This window comes from Propithecus coquereli, unplaced genomic scaffold (genome assembly GCF_000956105.1).
Source record: "Propithecus coquereli isolate 6110/MARCELLA unplaced genomic scaffold, Pcoq_1.0 Scaffold25, whole genome shotgun sequence".
In the NCBI taxonomy this organism is placed as follows: domain Eukaryota; kingdom Metazoa; phylum Chordata; class Mammalia; order Primates; family Indriidae; genus Propithecus; species Propithecus coquereli.
In genome coordinates, this window is record NW_012148063.1 from 6,362,266 (window position 1) to 6,382,003 (window position 19,738).

At 40.1% G+C, this 19,738-nt stretch overlaps 1 protein-coding gene across 1 annotated transcript in view; it reads left to right on the forward strand.

The window, feature by feature from the left end:
- Positions 1 to 19,738, forward strand: part of SNX9 (sorting nexin 9) — a 116,473-nt gene that overhangs the window by 69,141 nt on the left and 27,594 nt on the right. Inside the window, exons 5-9 of the mRNA XM_012646844.1 lie at positions 1,688 to 1,853; positions 6,355 to 6,505; positions 12,127 to 12,211; positions 15,293 to 15,418; positions 15,531 to 15,648. Coding sequence (XP_012502298.1) covers positions 1,688 to 1,853; positions 6,355 to 6,505; positions 12,127 to 12,211; positions 15,293 to 15,418; positions 15,531 to 15,648 — 646 coding nt within the window. The remainder of the gene's footprint in view (positions 1 to 1,687; positions 1,854 to 6,354; positions 6,506 to 12,126; positions 12,212 to 15,292; positions 15,419 to 15,530; positions 15,649 to 19,738) is intronic.

Below are 19,738 nucleotides of genomic sequence, written 5' to 3' on the forward strand. Positions count from 1 at the left end.
GCATATGCTGGTTAAATTATGGGAAATAAATACAATGGAATTCTATGGAGACATGTAAAGAATGTTGTATCCATACCTGCTGATGTACTTGGAGAATGTTTTATGCTCTTAAGAGGGAAAAAACGTACAGAGCAGAGAGTATAATTTGGGGTCACTCTCGTGTTTAAAAACAGAAAGGATCTCTCTGTGTGGGATGTTTCAGTTAAGCACATACAAGGAATTTGTTAGTAGCATTAACAAAAATTATGGGAGATGGTTGTTTTGGAGCTCCCGCACTGGGCGCCAGCACAGACCAATCCAGAGTGGAGTCCTCCTATAAATGCCGTGTCATCCAACTGAAACTTTCAGGAAGCACAGAGGTCCCTAAGCAGACTAAATTTTTGCTGACAACAGGATGTTCTAGTCTACCTGAGTCAGTGTAATAAGGAAGTCCCCTCTGCTTTAACCCTTACCAAAAAAAGTAACCTGATGTTAACCACTCAGTTTTTTTCCTATTGTTCTGTCTTCTTATTCACACCTTACTAAACCCAGTGTTCTGCTGTTGCCCAGTGGAAGCTAATTCTAGTTTGCAGGGTGGAGGCTGCCCAGATTCGTGAATTGTGAACAAAAGCCATTAGATCTGTAACTAAATTTATTGTAATTTTGTGTCTTTTAACAGCAGTAGTTGTCTTTGAAGAGATGACTGGTATCTTAAGGGGTTAGGCATATTTTTTAAATTGCATATCCTTTTGTTCTGTTTGAATTTTTTTTTTTTTTTTTTTTTACTGAGCATGTATTATTTTTTCAGATAAAAATTAAACCTACTTAAAAATACAACAGATTGCTATAAAGCGGTTAAGGCGAATGAAATAAGTCCTTATCACTTGTATAATCTTAAAACCATAATGTTGAGTGAAAAAAACAATTTGAAAAGAGATACATACAGTATGATATTGTTCAGGTCAATTTAAAAAATACAAAACAGTTGTTATGTATGAATGTGTACATATACAACGGAAATTTGAAAACACGTGGGAATGAATACGCTATTCATAAAAGTAGTTACTGCTAGGGCAGAAGAAGAAATAGAGGGCTTTAGCTGTGTCTAATAATTCCTTTGTTACTGTTTTCAAAGTTCCTAAGCAAATGTGCAAAATGTTAACATCAGGCCGGGCGCAGTGGTTCACGCCTGTAATTCTAGCGGTCTGGGAGGCCGAAGCGGGCGGATGTTTGAGCTCAGGAGTTCGAAACCAGCCTGAGACCCCATCTCTACTAAAAATAGAAAGAAGTTAATCGGACAACTAAAAATATATAGGAAAAAATTAGCCGGGCATGGCGGCGCATGCCTGTAGTCCCAGCTACTCGGGAGGCTGAAGCAGGAGGCTCGCTTGAGCCCAGGAGTTTGAGGTTGCTGTGAGCTAGGATGACGCCATGGCACTCTAGCCCGGGCAACAGAGTGAGACTCTGTCTCAAAAAAAAAAAAAAAAAAAAAAAAACTGTTAACATCAGTGAAATTAGGTTGATGCTGCTTTTTGTGCTTTCCTACGTGTTGGAAAAACATTATTGTTTAAATTTAATTGTTTTAAATTCTGTTGATTTTTTTTCAGCACTCCAGGTATATTTAATTGTTGTGCCAATTAATTATTGAATTGAGTTATGCTTTCCAGAAGTCACGAATATTCTTTCTCCTTTTTACTCTTCTCAACAGGTTGCCAGTAGCAGTGACCCCTGGTCAGCCTGGAGTGCCTCCAAATCCGGGAACTGGGAGAGCTCGGATGGCTGGGGGGCCAAGCCAGAGGGGGCTGGCGCCCAGAAAAACACCCCCAACAACTGGGACACGGCCTTCGGCCACCCCCAGGCCTACCAAGGTCCAGGTGAGGAGAGGGCTCCGCCCCGCCTGCCTATAAGTGTCCGGGTGTGAGAGCCAGGAAAGAACGCACAGTTTCTGCTCCTCCCACGCTCAGCACAACCCAGGGCACTTCTGTGACCAAGACATGGCGTGGGGAGAGTTGTCCCCACACACCAAGCAGTTCTCCAGCAGACACCAGCTGGGTCTCCTACAATTTATCTCAATCCTGACACTGTCCATCTGGAGTCAGATCTGGGGGGTTCCCACAACCCCCTCCTTGGGATCAATTAATTTGCTAGAGCAGCTCAGAGAACTCAGGGAAACACTTTACTTACTATTGCCAGTTTATTACAAAGGATAATTTAAAGGATCCAAATAAACAGCCAGATGACGAGATGCAAAGGGCAAGGTACTGGGAAGGGGTACAGAGCTTCCATGCCCTCTCCAAGGCCTGCCACCCTCCCGGCACCTCCACGCTTCACCCACCCAGAAGCTCTCTGAACCCTGCAGTTCAGGGATTCTTACAGTGGCTTCATCGTATAGGCAAGATCGATTATTAACCCAATCTCCAGCCCCTCTTCTCTTCCCGGAGGATGGGGCTGGGACTGAAAGTTCCAAGCTTCTGATCATGGCTTGGCCTTTCTGGTGACCAGCCATCACCCAGGAGCCCACTAAGAGTTACCTCATTAGGACAAAAGACACTCCCGTCACTCAGAAACTCCAAGGGTTAGGAGCTCAGTGCCAGGAACTGGGGGCTGAGACCAAATGTACAATTCTTATTCTCTCACAGTATCACACTGGGTCATTGAGTTGAAAATAGATTTTATTCAAAAGAACTATCGCAGTTGCTCTTACTCACTCAAATCAAACCTAGATCCAAATGTAAATAGTTGTTCGTTACAGTCTTCAGTTATCTCTCGAGGAGTCACAGGTCCAAATGCCTGGGCTGTGTTGTGAGCAGAGGAGCAAAGCGGGCATGGGGGCTGCGGAAGACTGGAAAGCGCCTTCTCTGAAAGGGTGGCCCTGTGCCCGCCTGCGGGTGCGCTTGAGTGGGAAGCTGAGCTGGCGTTCCGATCGCTGCACTTTCAGAGAGACGCCAGAAGTCTCGATTCTATGTCACCTTCTCGTTTTAACACCTTAGCAACTAACACGTTTGTTTTAAAATCTTGTGTCTATGGATAAAATGTGGCTCATCCTGCTGGTGTGCAGCCCTCGCGTCAGCTGTTTTATCTTTTCCAAAACTACCTATTTGACTTCTAGGCTAATAGAAATACTAAGGCAGGAGAGAAATGCACAGAATGGGAACTAGGTCAGGAATTAAGAAAAGCTATTTGTGTCTGTTCTGAAATTAAAAGACAGGAATCTGCTCATTTTTTTTTTAATGATCACTGGATCCTGTCTCCTCTGTGAGCACATTGGACCAAGAAGTGACTGTCTGTTCCACATGGCAGGGACCTTGCCCTGAGAACCAGAAAAGGGCACAGGTGCTTGCTCAAAGCCAGCAGTCTTAGACGGGAGCTGGCTGTCAGCAGGACCAGGAGTTGACAGTGGGTGGAAACGCAAGGCGAGGCAGCAGACATCTGGTTCTCCAGCAGCTTGGCCCAGATCCTTCTAATAGTTCAGTTTTTTTCCCCTTTTCTCCCACACCCCAGCCCATTCTTTCCTATATTCCCCTCGTTGCCCTTCTCTCACCTTTATTATTAGTGTTGAACAATTGCTTTTCAAATATCTATCATCCCTTTTGTCCTCCCAAGCTTCTTGATTTAAAGGGGATTTTTGTCCTACTTATTTATAAAACTAGATTTATCAGGGTAAAGGCCTCTAGAAGGCTTTTTCTTACCTACCACTTAACATTTTTATAGTCTGCATTTATCTGAAATTATTTGGACTGACAACCCTTTTTAAAAAAATTGTATTTAAGGTACACAATATGATGCTGTGATGTGCATATACATAGTGAAATGATTACTACTGTCAGCCAAGTAACACATGTCACCTTGCATAGTTACCTTTGTGTGTGTGGTAAGAGCACCTAAAATATGTTCTCTTAGCAAGTTTCCAATATACTCTACAGCATGGCAACGTTGTTAACTGTAGTCCTCATGCTGGGCATTAGATCTCTAGACTTGTTCATCCTACGTAACGGCAGCTCTGTGCCCTTTGACCTACATCTCTCCACTTTCCCTCTCCCTGCCCCTGGTAACTACCTTTCTACTCTCTGCTTCTTTAAGTTTGACTTTTTTAAGATTCCTCATATAAGTGAGAAATGCAATTTTTCTTTCTGCGTCTGGCTTATTTTTACTTAGCATAGTGTTCTCCAGGTTCATCATGTTGTCGCAAATGGCAGGATCTCCTTTTTAAGGGCTGAATAATATTCCGTTGTACTTGTTTACCACGATTTCTCTATTCATCCATCCATCCACAGACACTTAGGTCGATTCCATATCTTGGCTACTACAAATAATGCTGCATTGAAGACAGGAGCACACATACTTACTGCTTTCATTTCTTTGGGGTATAAACCCATAAGAGGGGTTGCTGGGTCATATGGTAGTGCTATTTTTTTATTTTTTGAGGAACCTCCATACCGTTTTCCATAATGGCTGCACCAATTTACATTCCCATCAAAAGCATGCAAGGGTTCCCTTTTCTCCACACCTCTGCCAACACATGTTATCTCTTGACTTTTTGATAATAGCCATCCTAACAGGCATGAGGTGATATTTCATTGTGAGTTTTTTTTTTTTTTTTTTTTTTTGACACAGAGTCTCACTGTGTTGCCCGGGCTAGAGTGCCGTGGCGTCAGCCTAGCTCACAGCAACCTCAAATTCCTGCGCTCAAGCGATCCTACTGCCTCAGCCTCCCTAGTAGCTGGGACTACAGGCATGCGCCACCATGCCCGGCTAATTTTTTCTATATATTTTTAGTTGTCCAATTAATTTCTTTCTATTTTTAGTAGAGACGGGGTCTCGCTCTTGCTCAGGCTGGTCTCGAACTCCTGAGCTCAAACAATCCGCCCGCCTCGGCCTCCCAGAGTGCTAGGATTACAGACGTGAGCCACCGCGCCTGGCCTTCATTGTGATTTTGATTTGCATTTCCCTAATGATTAGTGATGTTAAGCACCTTTTCATATACCTGTTGGCCATATGTCTTCTTTGGAAAAATGTATGTTTTCTAACTAGGTTGTTTGGGTTTTTTTGCTACTGAGTTGTGTGATTTCCTTAAATATTTTGGATATTAACACCTTGTCAGACAAACGGTTCACAAATATTTTCCCCCCGGTCTGTAGGCTGCCTTTTCATTTTGTTGATTGTTTCCATTGCTGTATGGGAGCTTTTTAGTTCGATATAGCCCCACTTGTTGTTTTTGCTTTCGTTGCCTAAGGTTTTGGTGTGATATCCAAAAAAATCATTGCCATGCCCAGTGTAAAGGAGCTTTTCCCCAATGGTTCCTTCTAGGGATTTTATGGTTTCAGGTCTTACATTTAGGTCTTTAATCTATTTTGAGTTAGTTTTGTGTATGGTGTAATGTGAGGGTCTGGTTTTATTCCTTTACATGTGGGTATCTGATTTTCCCAACACCATTTATTAAAGAGACTGTCCTTTCCCCCATTGTGTCTTCTTGGTGCCCTTGACAAAAATCAGTTGATCTGACAGCCCTTTTTGAGTTGCTTGTAATGTGCCTTTTGCACTAAAAGACAGAATCCACAATTGAAGGCCGGGTGCGGTGGCTCACGCCTGTAATCCTAGCACTCTGGGAGGCCAAGGCGGATGGATTGTTTGAGCTCAGGAGTTTGAGACCAGCCTGAGCAAGAGCGAGACCCCGTCTCTACTAAAAAAAAAAAAATAGACATTCTACTAAGTGAAGTATCCGAAGAATGGAAAAACAAGCACCACATGTACTCACCATCAAATTGGTATTAACTGATCAACACATAAATGTACATATAAGAATAACATCTATTGGATGTCGGGCAGTGGGGAGGGGGGAGTAGGGGATGGGTATTTGCATACACAAAGAGTGTAATGCGCACCATCCAAGGGATGGGCACACTTGAAACTCAGACTTGGGGGGGAGTGGGGAGGCAAGAGCAAAATACATAACCTAAACATCTGTACCCCCATAATATGCTGAAATAAAAAAAAAATAGAAATTATCTGGACAACTAAAAATATATAGAAAAAATTAGCTGGGCATGGTGGCACATGCCTGTAGCCCCAGCTACTTGGGAGGCTGAGGCAGGAGGATCGCTTGAGCCCAAGAGTTTAAGGTTGCTGTGAGCTAGGCTGACACCACGGCACTCACTCTAGCCAGGGCAATAGAGTGAGACTTTGTCTCAAAAAAAAAGAATCTATAATTGAAGCCTTAAAATAGACTATGCTCTTAATATCTGCATTATACTCCTATACCCTTTTCTCCCATTTTTTAAAAAAATGATTAGCCCAGTAGTAGTTATCAGAAAATTAAGTAATTTCCTTTTTTTAATTTTTATTTTGTTACCGATGATGTTCTGTTTCCACCTCTAGCAACTGGCGATGACGATGACTGGGACGAAGACTGGGATGACCCCAAGTCCTCCTCCCCTTACTTTAAGGATTCAGAATCAGCTGAAGCAGGAGGCAGTCAGCGGGGGAACAGTCGCGCTGGTGCGTCTTCCATGAAGCTGCCGCTTAACAAGTAAGTTTACTGGGGAGGAGGGGAAATCAGGACCTGTGTGTAGAGTATATATAAAATACAAAAAGGCAGTTGACTTTTTGTCTTTGCAGTGATCTCCTAAAACTGGGGTATAAGGTGGTCTTTTTTATTTAACCATGAACAGCCAAGTATAAGAATCATAGGCATCCCTGAGGGTGAAGAAGAAACCACACGAGGCCTGGAAAACCTTTATGAAGGGATAATTGAGGAAAACTTCCTCGTCTTGCTAGAGATTTAGACATCCAGGTACAAGACGCTCAACTAACACCTTGGAGATTCATTGCAAAAAGGCAATCTCCAAGACACATATGCATCAGACTGACCAAAGTCAACACGTAGGAGGAATTCCTGCGAGCCATAAGGCAAAAACGTCAAGTAACTTACAAAGGAAAACGCGTCAGGCTAACTGCAGGCTTCTCAACTGAGACCTTACAAGCCAGAAGGGATTGGGACTCCACCTTCACTCTTCTTAAACAGAACAACTGCCAGCCTAGAATTTTGTATCCTGCAGAACTAAGTTTCTTAAACAAAGGAGAAATACAGACTTTCCAGAGAAGCAAATACTGAGGGGATTTGTCAAGACCAAACCTGCCCTGCAGGAAATAGAACTGCATCATACATGGAACAACACAATGGCTACCCTCCAGTGTAAAACTACCCAAAAGCTAAAGCTCAGAGCTCAAATAAAGCAATAGTGCAACAGGTAAAACAAAGCAATAAGGTATAACCAACAGGATGAACAGAACAGCATCCCACATATTGATTCTGTCAATCAAGGTAAATGGTTTGCATCAATGTAAATGGTTTGAATTCCCCACTCAAGAGACATAGGCTGGATGAATGGATAAAAAAATACGAGCCAAGTATCTGCTGTCTTCGGGAAACACATCTAACCCACAAGGACTCTTACAGACTCAGGGTCAAGGGATGGAAAAAATATTCCATGCAAATGGAAACCAAAAGAAAGCAGGTATAGCCATTCTTGTTATCAGGCAAAATTGATGATAAATCAACAATAGTAAAGAAAGACAAATATGGTCATTATATAATAGTAAAGGGAAGAATTCAACAAGAAGATATAAAAATCCTAAATATTTATGCACCTAACACAAGAGAACCTAGATTCATAAAGCAAATCCTACTAGGTCTAAGTGGAGAGATAAACAGCAACATTGTAATTGCTGGGGACTTCAACACCCCACTGACAAAACTGGATAGATCATCCAAGCAGAAAATAAATACAGAAACACTGGACTTAAATGCGACTATAGAACAATTGGGCCTAACAGACATTTATAGAACATTTTACCCAAAAACTACTGAATATACGTTATATTCATCAGCACATGGAACATTCTCCAAAACTGATCATATCTTAGGCCACAAAACTTGGCTTAACAAATTCAAAAAAATTAAAATCATACCATGTATCTTCTCAGACCACAGTAGAATAAATCAACTAGAGATCAACTCCAAGAGAAACACCCAATTCTACCCAAAGTCATGGAAGTTAAACAACCTGCTGCTGAATGATTATTGAATCAAAGATGAAATTAGATGGAAATTAAGAGAGTCCTCAAGCTAAATGACCAGGAGGACACAAGCTGTCAAAATCTATGGGTTGCAGCAAAAGCAGTCCCCAAGGGGAAATTTTATAGCCTTAAAATGCCTGTCTTTTTAAGTATATTTTTAAAAGACAGATTACAAATTAACAATGTAATGACATGTCTCAAGGAACTAGAAAAGGAAGAGCAAACCAAGCCTAAAGTCAGAAGAAAAGAAATAACTAAGGTCAGAGAACTAAACAAAATTGAAAACAAAATTATACAGAAGATCAACGAAACAAAAAGTTGATTCTTTTAAAAGATAAACAAAATTGATAGACCTCTTGCTAGATTAACCAGTAATAGAAGAGAAAGGACTCAAAATAAACTCAATTAGAAATGAAAAGGGAGATATCACGACTGATACGACAGAAATACAAAATATCATCTGTGAATACTATGAAAATCTCTATGCATATAAACTCAAGAACGTAGAGGAAATGGACAAATTTCTGGAAACACACAACCTCCCAAGACTCAGTCAGGAAGAAATAGAACTGAACAGAACAATAACGAGCAATGAGACTGAAGCAGCAATAAAAAAACCTTCCAACAACAACAACAAAAAAGACCTCGGCCAGATGGATTCACAGCTGAATTTTACCAGACCTGCAAAGAAGAGTTGGTACCCATTCAGCATAAATTATTCCATAACATAGAAAAGGAGGGAATCCTCCCCAACTCATTCTGTGAAGCCAGTACCACCTTGATACCAAAGCCAGGAAAAGACACAACAAAAAAAGAAAACCACAGACTAGTATCCCTTATGAATATAGATGCCAAAATTCTCAGTAAAATATGATCAAACCAAAGGTTATTTTTTATTAAAAAAAAGAATTTTCATTTTACAAGGTTAATAAGTGAAATATATATTCAGTGATTTGCTAAATAGTTTTTATTACTTTTACCTTTATCAACTCTATGACATAGTAAGGTTTTATCGCTAGTATAAACAGAAAGCTAAAAATAATAATAAAACTCCCTTTTAAATGTTTTACTCTTTTATTAGTCACTCATCATGTGCCAGGCATCATGCAAAATGGTTTGTATGCATTCTTAGGCCACCCTCATAGAATCCCTGTTTTACTGTGAGAAAAACTGACTCCCGGAGAGGTTAGTGACACTCAAGTTCACATCAGTGTAAGTTTTCCAGTCTGTATCCCAATCCCTCAGTCTCCAAAGCACGTGTTCACAGCTACTGTACCTAATATGTTTAAGATACTTGTTTTCACTTAGATTTCTCTTAGATTAAAAAAAGTTTTAATAGTACTTAACAGGAGAGCATGTGGGAAAGAGTAAATACGCACTTTGTGCTGTAGGATTCTTTGGTAGCAAGTTCTAGATCAGTCTGTAGTTTACATCAGTGTAGCCTGAAGGAGATATAAATTATTAATATGACTTCCGTAAGAATCTTTAAGTACTCTTCTTTCAGCAGTTATGTTTAAAATAGTTTATTTTCTGAAATTACTAATACTTTTTCTCAATATTCCAAGTTTATGATTCAAAGCAAGTATCAAAGAATGTTAATCTATGTCTGGAAAGAATTGAAAACATTTGGTATATATTAATATTCAGACATGAGGATCCAAGGTCTAGGATCTAGTTTAATAAGTTCTACAAGTCTCCAAAGTATATTTAAATAGCTTCAGATGGTGAAGTGATTTATCTTTTCACTGTACACTTTTTATACCTCTTGTCCAGTGTCTTCCATTATGTAGTGTCCTGCTCAATTGCATGCATAATACAGGTGGTCACTCTGTGTCTTGTTAGTCAACTGTGTCTAGTTCATAGAGTCAAATTTGAAGTTTTCACTATGGTCAGTGGTGATGTATGTTACAGATAGGCGTTCTCAAACCTAAATTTAAAGTATATTTAAAGCCCATTTAAGTGTAATTTATCTCTTAGCCCTATTTTGAAAACAAGGAAGTAGAAACAGAAAAATGAGGAGCCACATCTTCACAGCTGATGAGTGAGGTTTCTGGCTGGTGCCTGGGTCTTTGACTCTAGTGTCCTGTGCTTTTCTCTCCTCTGCACTTGCTTTCTGATGTGCTGTATGATCTTAGCCACATTTGGTGACCTGTTTGAACCTCAGTTTCCTCATTTATCTAAAGCAAAGAGGTTGGCTTTAAGGGTTCTTTCTGCTCTCAAATGTCACTACAGATTGAAACCAAATTAGAGCAGTCCTAATTGGAACCTGTACCTCTGAGGTTTTTCTGTCTCTCTGTAGTGCTGAGAACAATTTAAGACCCTATGTATTTTTATTTAACTAGACTAATGTATAAATGAGTCACTTACTTATAACAGTTGTAAACATTTTTGAAAGTATTAATACTTTGTCAGTAATTACTCCATTTTATATGATGCTTGTATTCCATGGAACATAAACCTTATACTAGAAAAGGAGATCAGAGATTTAAATATGCTTGAGCATTGTAAGAATCCATCTCGATAATGCTCAGATAATTAATAAATTACATTGCTGTTCAGTGAGTATTATAACTGGGTGTGTATAGTCAGCCCTAGAGTTTTGCTGTGGTCCATAAGAATATACAAAAAGTGTGAACTGTGATCTCTGCACTCAGAAGCTTACAGTCTGGTCAAGGAGTTGTCACAGTATGTAATCCTCACAGAAGTGTGAGTTCTTTAATAAAAGTGTTCCAGGTTAATTCATTAAGTGTTTAGTGTGCTCCCAGAACTCCTCTAGGTCCTGAAAATACAAATGCTTTCTCCAAAGTGCTTCTAGTCGGCTATAAGGTATAAATAAATGTGATAAACTATATAGCAAAAATATGCTCAGATTGCTGAGACAGCTCTGCCTGAGGCTGCAGGAATGCTTTCACAGAGATGATGACATAATTACCAATAATTTAAATGTATTGAATACATGTTAGGCTCTTCTCATAAATCTTTTCATTTAGTTCCCTTATCACCTTCAGAGGTAGGTCATCTGGTCCCGTTCTTCCCACAAGGAGATTGAGGCCCGCCCCTAAGGCCACCTGAGTGTTGGGGTCGGAGTTCAGACCCAAAGCCATCCTGCCCCAGGACTCCTCTTTGCTCTGGGTATGAGCTGTGCTTGAAGGACCGTCTGGGGAAAGGAGACTGGCGGGAAGTCAGTCGAGAATGAAGGAAAGAAGATACGGCCCCTGAGAGCATCACAGTGGCCTTTGGCTTGGTGTGTGAACAAAATCAGAAGTAATGCAGCTGGAACTCTGGAGAAATAAGATTCCCTTTCCCAGTTTAGATATTTTGCTTTCTTTTGTGTGTTCCTGTTTATTTTTTTAAATATTCTAAAACCCAAATTAATCTTGTCTTCTTCAGAAGTAGCACTTTGGAGGGTTATGTATTTGTTCCAGCTGTTCTCCAATCATAGACGTGTCCTTTGGATGTAGATTTGATTTCTGGAAGTGGTCAAGTTTATTTATGATTTCAGGTCTTAAATGACCTCCACCAGTAGCCAAATTTCTTGGGCTTTGGGTTGTTTTCTTGGTGTCAAACTGTTTCTGAAGGCAATTTCAGAGGAAAATGGCACAAATGCTTATGAATAGTAGCAGCTTCTTTGGGATAATTGTGACCTTCAGGGTGAGAATGTTGAAAGGAAACTTTAATTTGGATGTAGAAATGCTAGCATGTAGCTGCTGTCCCCCGTGGCCAGTTCAGATTGGTGCTTGCCACTTACTGGCCCTGTGAGCTGGGAGACGTTGCAGGTCTGCCCTTCACACTTTGTTGGGTGATGGAATGCTTCAGACCCAGTTAAGCAAATGGAATACCCATAAATATCATACCTCTGGAGTCAAACTGCTCTCTTCACCAGATCAAGCTTAATTAAATGCCTAATTGGCCGTTGAACAATCTGATAATGTTAGGTTTCATTTACCACAGTTTCCTAGTCTGAAAGACAGAACAAGGTTAAAACTGGTATATTAAGTAAATGTGGACGAGAGTCGTAGAATTCCTATAAGGAAAGATACAAGACTCATGAATATTTATCTTCATGATTAGATTTCCTGGATTTGCAAAACCTGGAACGGAACAGTATTTGTTGGCCAAGCAACTAGCAAAACCCAAAGAGAAAATTCCCATCATTGTAAGTTTGTTCATTTTTGTTTGTTTGCTTTGTTTCTAATTAAGCTCTTTTATAATACTGCACATTAAAGCCAAGAGAGTGTTAGTCTTTTGGAAAGTATTTTTAAATACACTTAATGCCCCAAATGACTGATAGGACATGTTAGTATTGTAGGAGTACTAAAGATAACATAAATTAATGCCTGTCGTTATATTGTTTAGATAGTCTTTATCTTTCAGACCCTTAGTATTGAACAAACAATATACATAATACTTATTATTTTAAAATTTTTTCTTTTATATAGTGTTTTAAAGTGTATTTTACATGCAGTTTTTCTACCAGCCCTATATGTTTAGCTAATAAACTCAATTCACATATTTATGTTTCTTCCCTAGCAAAGTACATGCATGTTACCAGAATGGGTGCCTTTTCTAATATGTTGACAATAATTAGTTTTTTCCAGTAAATCAGCTGCCAGGCCAAGATAAGGAGCTATCAAATAAAAGCGGGGAGTTAATGACATCATTAAGAATATCTGTCTTAGAATATCTGTCTTGATTACATAACACAACACAGTCCCTTTGGTTTCAGCCTATATTTTGGTTGCTGATAGATTTTCATCTAGGCAGTATCTAGCTGTATATTTTCAAATGAAATTCTGGAAAAGAGAACTGTGGCTATCTTCTGACCCTATTGACTTAACACTGTAACTGTAAGATGGGGTAGGTGGTGGGGGAAGCCCTGAGTGTAATCACCATGGACTCAAACAAGGATGAGGAGATGTCTGGTCTTACTCTATAATCTTTGGGTCCTGGGAAGCTTGGCAAAATTGCAGGAATGATATTAAATTCTTTAATTGCTTGTCCCCACATCTTTGAAAAGCTTCAAATCCTGGAAACCTTAAGACTGAAGGGCTGTAAACCAAGAGCCTGTGTTATTCTTTTTCACTCAAAGTCAATTTGGGGTCATTATCTTCTGAATAGTTAAAGATTATTTTAATTTTTTTTTTTGTTTTCTCCAGATCTTTTTAAAACAGAGCATGTATTATTATTCTTTTCATTAAACTTAAAACTCCACAGAATTAAAACTCCCATGGCCTTACCCCTCAGCGTCTTCAAGGGGACATTGTCACGAGCATGACACTGGTGGCACAGAGCCAAAGGTCCCAGCCTCTTTACTGTCCCGCAAGTTTAGATAGAACTGGACCCACGTACCCAGTAGGCAGGTCTGCCTGTGTGGGCTTCATGCATGGAAAAGCAAGCTGAGGAAAGCCACCAAGTCTCCTGGAAGCCAAGAGAACACAGAGACCTGGTTCTTAGCTTTACAAGCACAGTAACCCACCAGTAAAACATGCCCTGTGGGCGTTGGCCCTGGTCAATCCAGAGTTGCCCTGCTTGTCCCAGTCACTGAGGTTGCCTTACAAAGTCCTACTCTGCGGCTTTAAGATAGTTTCCTGGATCCAGGCTCTCTGGGGCATCATGGAAGTTTGTCCTCAGAGATCTCTCTAGTCTCTTTTTAAAGTTGGTCACCTTCCTGACCTAATAACCTCTGGACTGTCATGCCCCAACCCACTTTTGCCCTCTTCCACCTTTAAAAAGAATTAGGACTGGGCATATCCCTTTTTTCCTTTTTATATCTGTCTGGCCTTGCCTTTGGGATCTCAGCCTAAACACATTTTTCTTCCTTCAGCCCAGTCTGCATGGTTTTTCTCATTTTCTTTTCACTTTCGTACTATACTTTTTCTAACTGCAAGAATAAAGCCTATTTTATAAATTTTCATTCCTCCTTGAATCTGTAAACGAATCTCTTTCCTAGAAATAGTGTTCCATTTATAGACCACATGTTTTTTCCCGTTAATCCTGAATTATATTATAATTCAATTATTTTTCCATTCCAATCCAAGAAGATAACATATTCTTGATATAATAAGGTCTCCTATTGCTCTTAAATGTTCTTCTTCGATAAGATCTACTGTCCTGCAATCTGGATTTCTGAAATGCATAACCGTGGTCAGAGTTTATGAAATGAATGATGATCCAGAACCAACTTGAGACTAGTGGTGATACAGGAGGTGATTCCCAGAGCTTGTGCATGAGCAACCAACTCTCTGCAGCTGCTTCCATGCCTTGCATGCAGTTTTAAACAAAAGAAAAACAACCAGGTTTGGGACAGCAGACCTGTCGTTACTTAGCAGTGTCTAGCAGAAATGATCCATAGGCTCAAAACTCGTAAGTTCTCTATACCCCTCATAGAACTTAGCTGGTTTCCTTTCCTCACCTCCCGCCACTAGTTAAAACCTCAGTGATCTAGTATAAGCCTAATAAGCCTCACCAGAATTTTTTAACTTTTATGCCCTAGTCACAGAAAAGAAGGCCAGTGGAAAAAGAATAGAGGCCTACCCTCTTTGGACAAGCCTTGCCCAGGTGGGGCTAATACCTGGGGACAGGAAGTGAGCCAGCCCAGTGTGCTTACACACAAGCAGTCCCAAGAGAAAACAGCTAGCCTGGCTCTTGCTTTTGAGACATAGTACCCCATACTAATAGTAAAACAATGGTTATCAGACTCTGACCAGATTAGTCATTTCTGTGAGCTAGAATGATGCTACTCAAAGTACCATGGACCAGCTGCCCATCTGAAAACTGCTTGTTAGTAATCTGCTATAAGTACAGAAAATGAGAGTGTTTAGAAAACTTGATGGCAGTTTGACATTGTTGAAAACTCAATGTATAATTTTATATTTCACAAAACTACCAGTCCATGGTAGATTGGGAAAAAACGAGCCCTTCCCATATAGCTTGACACAGCTGGACAAGAGAGAGAGACCTTGTGTTCCACCAGCCTCCCCTGGAGGGGAGGGAAGCTGGTGTCCCCTCTCCATGGGCTGAGCTGCCCATGTGGGGAGCAAAAGAGTTTGTCCTACAAATGTGTTCTTTAAATACAATATCTAACAGGAACAGAGACCATTAAGTAACTTCTCAAAGAAGAACAAGAATGTCCCTCCAAAGGACTTTTAGTTCTAAAAAGAATTATTTGCTGATTTACATCAATTGTATTTACTATTTTTCCATGTAACAAAATTACTCTTCATGGAACGTTGTGTAGGTTGGAGATTATGGCCCGATGTGGGTTTATCCTACCTCTACGTTTGACTGTGTGGTAGCAGATCCCAGGAAAGGCTCCAAAATGTATGGTCTGAAGAGCTACATTGAATATCAGCTAACACCTACTGTAAGTATCCAAGCTACCAAACCAGAATCATGCTTGCATCACTGGGTGCAACTTGTTTTTTTTCTTTGTTTTCTATAGCTGGCATTGGTAACATTTTCTTTTTATTTTGTAGAACACTAACCGATCTGTAAACCACAGGTATAAGCACTTTGACTGGTTATATGAGCGTCTCCTGGTTAAGTTTGGGTCAGCCATTCCAATCCCTTCTCTTCCAGACAAACAAGTCACAGGTGAGTATGTGTAATAGTAAACTCAGGATGACAGTATAAAGACTTCAGCCAGGTTATCCTCCTGTAAGTCAGCGGTGGTGTTTTCCATCCTATAGCAGCAAAAGGCACGAGTGTGGAGACGGTAGCGAGATATGGCTATGCAGAGAGAACCGTAGCATGTTGTACGTACATCTGGGAGTTACCTAAACACCTAGCAGGAATGTTTAATAAAATCTGCTGTCATATCTCTTGTATACGTATCTTGAATTTGAGCAGAGTTATTGTCTTTATTTTTATATCCTTTCCTACAAAAGAAACATGCACATTTAAAAAAATGTGAAAAATGACACCTGAGAAAATAGAAATGATCCAAACAGGCTAAAATGAAAATAAAAATGTATGACCCAAATGATATAAACAGGTTATGCAGCCCAGCTGTGTCATTGTCATCAGAAGTGTGTAAACATTGGATGGAGAAGCCACAGAGCTTCTAAGTATTGATGAAGGAAGGTGTCCAATTTTCTACTTAATTACTTATCATTTATTATTGCCTTCTCCCTTTTCTTATTAAAAGTGTCACACTCCCCCCACCTCCCCCACGAGAAAACCTCTTCTGGTAAATAATCCATGGTGTTTCCAGAACACTTTATAAATATGCAGCTAGGAGGGATTTCTTTTTATGTCTGGGGACTGTCATTGTTTTGTTTTTAGTCTCCGGTCCAGTGTGGAACCTGGTGCTGTATATGAATCCTCAAGGACTCAGCATGTGTGTCTCAGAATAAAAGTTGTAATGCAGCTGACTTTAGAACATTAGAAGGGGTTTTAGTAAAAAGCTAGAAAAATTTCAGATAAATGGACTAGTAATTATGGAAAGAAGTGGATCGCGGGTGAGAGTAAGTCGTAAAAGGTCAGAGCCAGAGAGGCTGACCCGAACTCAGCAGGGTGAAGGGAGGGTTCTTGCCCCAAAGGTCAGGGGAGACCAGAGACGGTTTAATTCTCGCTTGGCTGGAGTTGAAGTAGATGGTTTAGGGAGGGACTGAGATGGCAGGGCTGCATTTTAGCACAGCGGCAAAGCCTGTCCCTCGTGCCATGTCCCACGTCTGTCCTCACAGATGGGCATTGCATCCTCACTTTATGGGTGAGGAAATGGAGATCCAGAGACGTTAAACCCTCGATATTGCTGTGAGAGGAATCCGAAGCTGACCCTGGAGCTTGCTCTGTTTATGTTATGAGATGTGGACCAACGGATCTTTAGCTAGAAATAGTACCCTTACAATGTTATTCTCCTTGAAACTTTATATTTTACTTTGTTTTATGATTATTTTTCTCTGAAGTTTTTTATGGAGATGGAAACTTTTGCTTTTAAAGAAGTTTTGATTTTGATATTTCATAAAACTTCAAAAATTTCAAATTGTCACAGCAGACTGGAGAGTGGGGCTGCACTGCTAGGTAGATAAACACATCCTTGCAGTCCCACAGGGTGACACTGAGTAGCCTTTGTGGCCCTGGGGCAGAGGAGCGAGGGCCAGGTGGTGTGGATTGCTGCCGCCGTCCACTCAGGTGCTCGCCGCACCCCCAGTTCCACACCAGTTCACATACTCACTATCCCTCCTTTTTTACTGTCCTTATTGCTTTAAATCACAGCTTTCTTCGCAAAGATGTAGATTTCTTTCCATGAAAACTTCAGTGCTGCCTTTTAAAATTTCAATCTGTTGAGTTTGGTACTCTTTATAACTTGGCCATCACATTTATTGAAACCCCACAATGTGTCAATAAATGGATTAATGGGCTGTGTCAGGGTTGTAGAAATGTCTTCTATCTTTTAGGTTTTCATACACTGTTTATTCTGAATCAGATAATTCAACGCTATGTTAAAGCATCATGTCACGATTCTCCTTCCGTACTAAGGTTTGTTTTTTATAATAAAAAAAGTTCAGGCATGCATCCAGGGGAGTGTCATAGGAAAGCAAGAAAGCCACAGCCCCTCAGTGTGAAGAAAGTTGAGCTTTGATTCACTGACTGGGGCATGTGCCAAAGAAGCTGAAAAGCACAGAAGGGACTTTATTTCCCTGCTCTCTCTGCCTCCTGCCGTGATACCCATAGATCATTATTACAGAAAAACTCCCCTCTCACTCAACTACTGGAGAAAAGAAAAGGGAATGCCAAGTAGATGTGACATTTCTGTGGACTTGATAATCCATGAAAAATGTACAGTTAACATTTTTTTATTTGTGTATAGATTTTGTTCTTTGTGGAAATAATATTGAAGAATCTGGTTTTATTCCTGGTGCCAAACTGTTATATTCACATTCTCAGTGAAAACCTGGGTAAGGTTCATTGCAAACAGGGAAATGAAAGTCCCTCTTTCCCCCTTTTTTCCAATTCTCTGGAACATGTTCTGACAATCTTACCAAACATAAAGTAACATCTGAAGGCGTAGTTTGGAGATAAACCAGCTATGTCAGAGGAATTGTCATGAAGGCAATTTTTAAGTAAAATAAGAATCATTAAATATCAACCAGCCAAACTCTTGGTGTAATTCACTTGCTCGTAATGGGGAATTCCTGATATCCCAGGTCCACGCCGACTTACTAGGTCTTTTCTGCCCAGGAGGTTTATCATCTTCTTTCCAAGACAGGAGACTTTGTTTCTGCATCGCCTAAGTTTACGTAGTGCTTAATCTCTACTAACAAGTGCAAAATTTGAGAGACTTTAAAACAGTAGGTGTCTAGGCCTGTTGTGCTGTTCAAGTCCCATTGTTTAGGTAACAAGTTTTTGATATGTCGGTCCATAATACTCTTTCCTATTAAAAGACTTACGCTTATTTGTACTCATAATTTTAAACTTGTATTTTTAGAGATGGAGTCTGCTATGTTGCCTAGGCTGGTCTTGAACTCCTGGGCTCAACCCATCTTGCCAAGTAGCTGGGATTATAGGCATGTGCCATCCCACCCAGCTTGTACTCATAATTTCTGAAGGAAGTTCAGGCTGCATTTTTTAAGAGTTTGTTTTTAAACTCACGTTCAGTAAGTTAGTGTGGTGTGCAGCTCGTGAGTTTTGACAGCTACCACCACAGCCTTGCAACCACCACTGCATTCACGCTGCATAGCAGTTCTTCGCCTCCCACCACCCCGGTGCTGCCCTGTATTTTCAACCCCTCCCCCAGTCCTAACTGTGACAACAACTGATCTGTTCTTTGTCCCTGTATTTTTTGCCTTTTCTAGAATATCATTATGAACAGAAGCATATACTGCAGTCTTTTGAGTCTGGCTTCTTGTATTTAGCATAATGCATTGAGATTCATCTGTCTTGTTGTATCTTGTTTGTTTCTTTTTATTGCTAAGTCATATTCCAATGTATGGATATACCGCAGTTTATCTGTGCACTCATTGAAGAACATTTGGGTTTCTAATTTTGGGCAATTATGAATAAAGCTGCTATAAACATTTGCATACAAGTTTTTGTATCAACATAAGTTTTTTTGTCTCTTGGGTAACTAGGAGTAGAACAGTTGGATCATGTTGTAGGTGTATGTTTAACATTTAAGATGTTGCTGGACTGTTTTCCAAAGTGGCTGCACAATTTTGGAATCCTCATCAGCAACCTGTGAGAGTGTCAGTACTTCCACATCCTTACCTGCATTTGACAGTGCCAGTTTTTCTTAATTTTACCCAGTCTAATAGGTATGCAGTGGTATCTCGTTGTGGTTTTAATTTACATTTCCCTAATGAGAATTGGTGTTGAGCATCTTTTCATGTGCTTTTTCCCATCCTTGTATCTTCTTTGGTAAAGTATCTGTTCAAATTTTATGCCCATTTTTTATTAGGTTGCTGTTAAATTTTGATGATTTTTAATATATTCTGGAAGCTAGTCCTCTGTCAGATAATTTGTCCCAGCTGTGGCTTGTCTTTTCACCCTCTTAGCCATGCCTTTTGTCTAACGAAAGCTTTTAGTTTTAATTAAGTCCATTGTATGAAATTTTTCTTTCATGGATTGTACTTTAGGTATCGTGGCTAAGACCAACTTTACCACATTTTCTCCAAAAGATTTTATAGTTTTAGGTTTTACATTTAGGTCTGAGATGCGTTTGGGGTTAAATTTTGTATAAGGT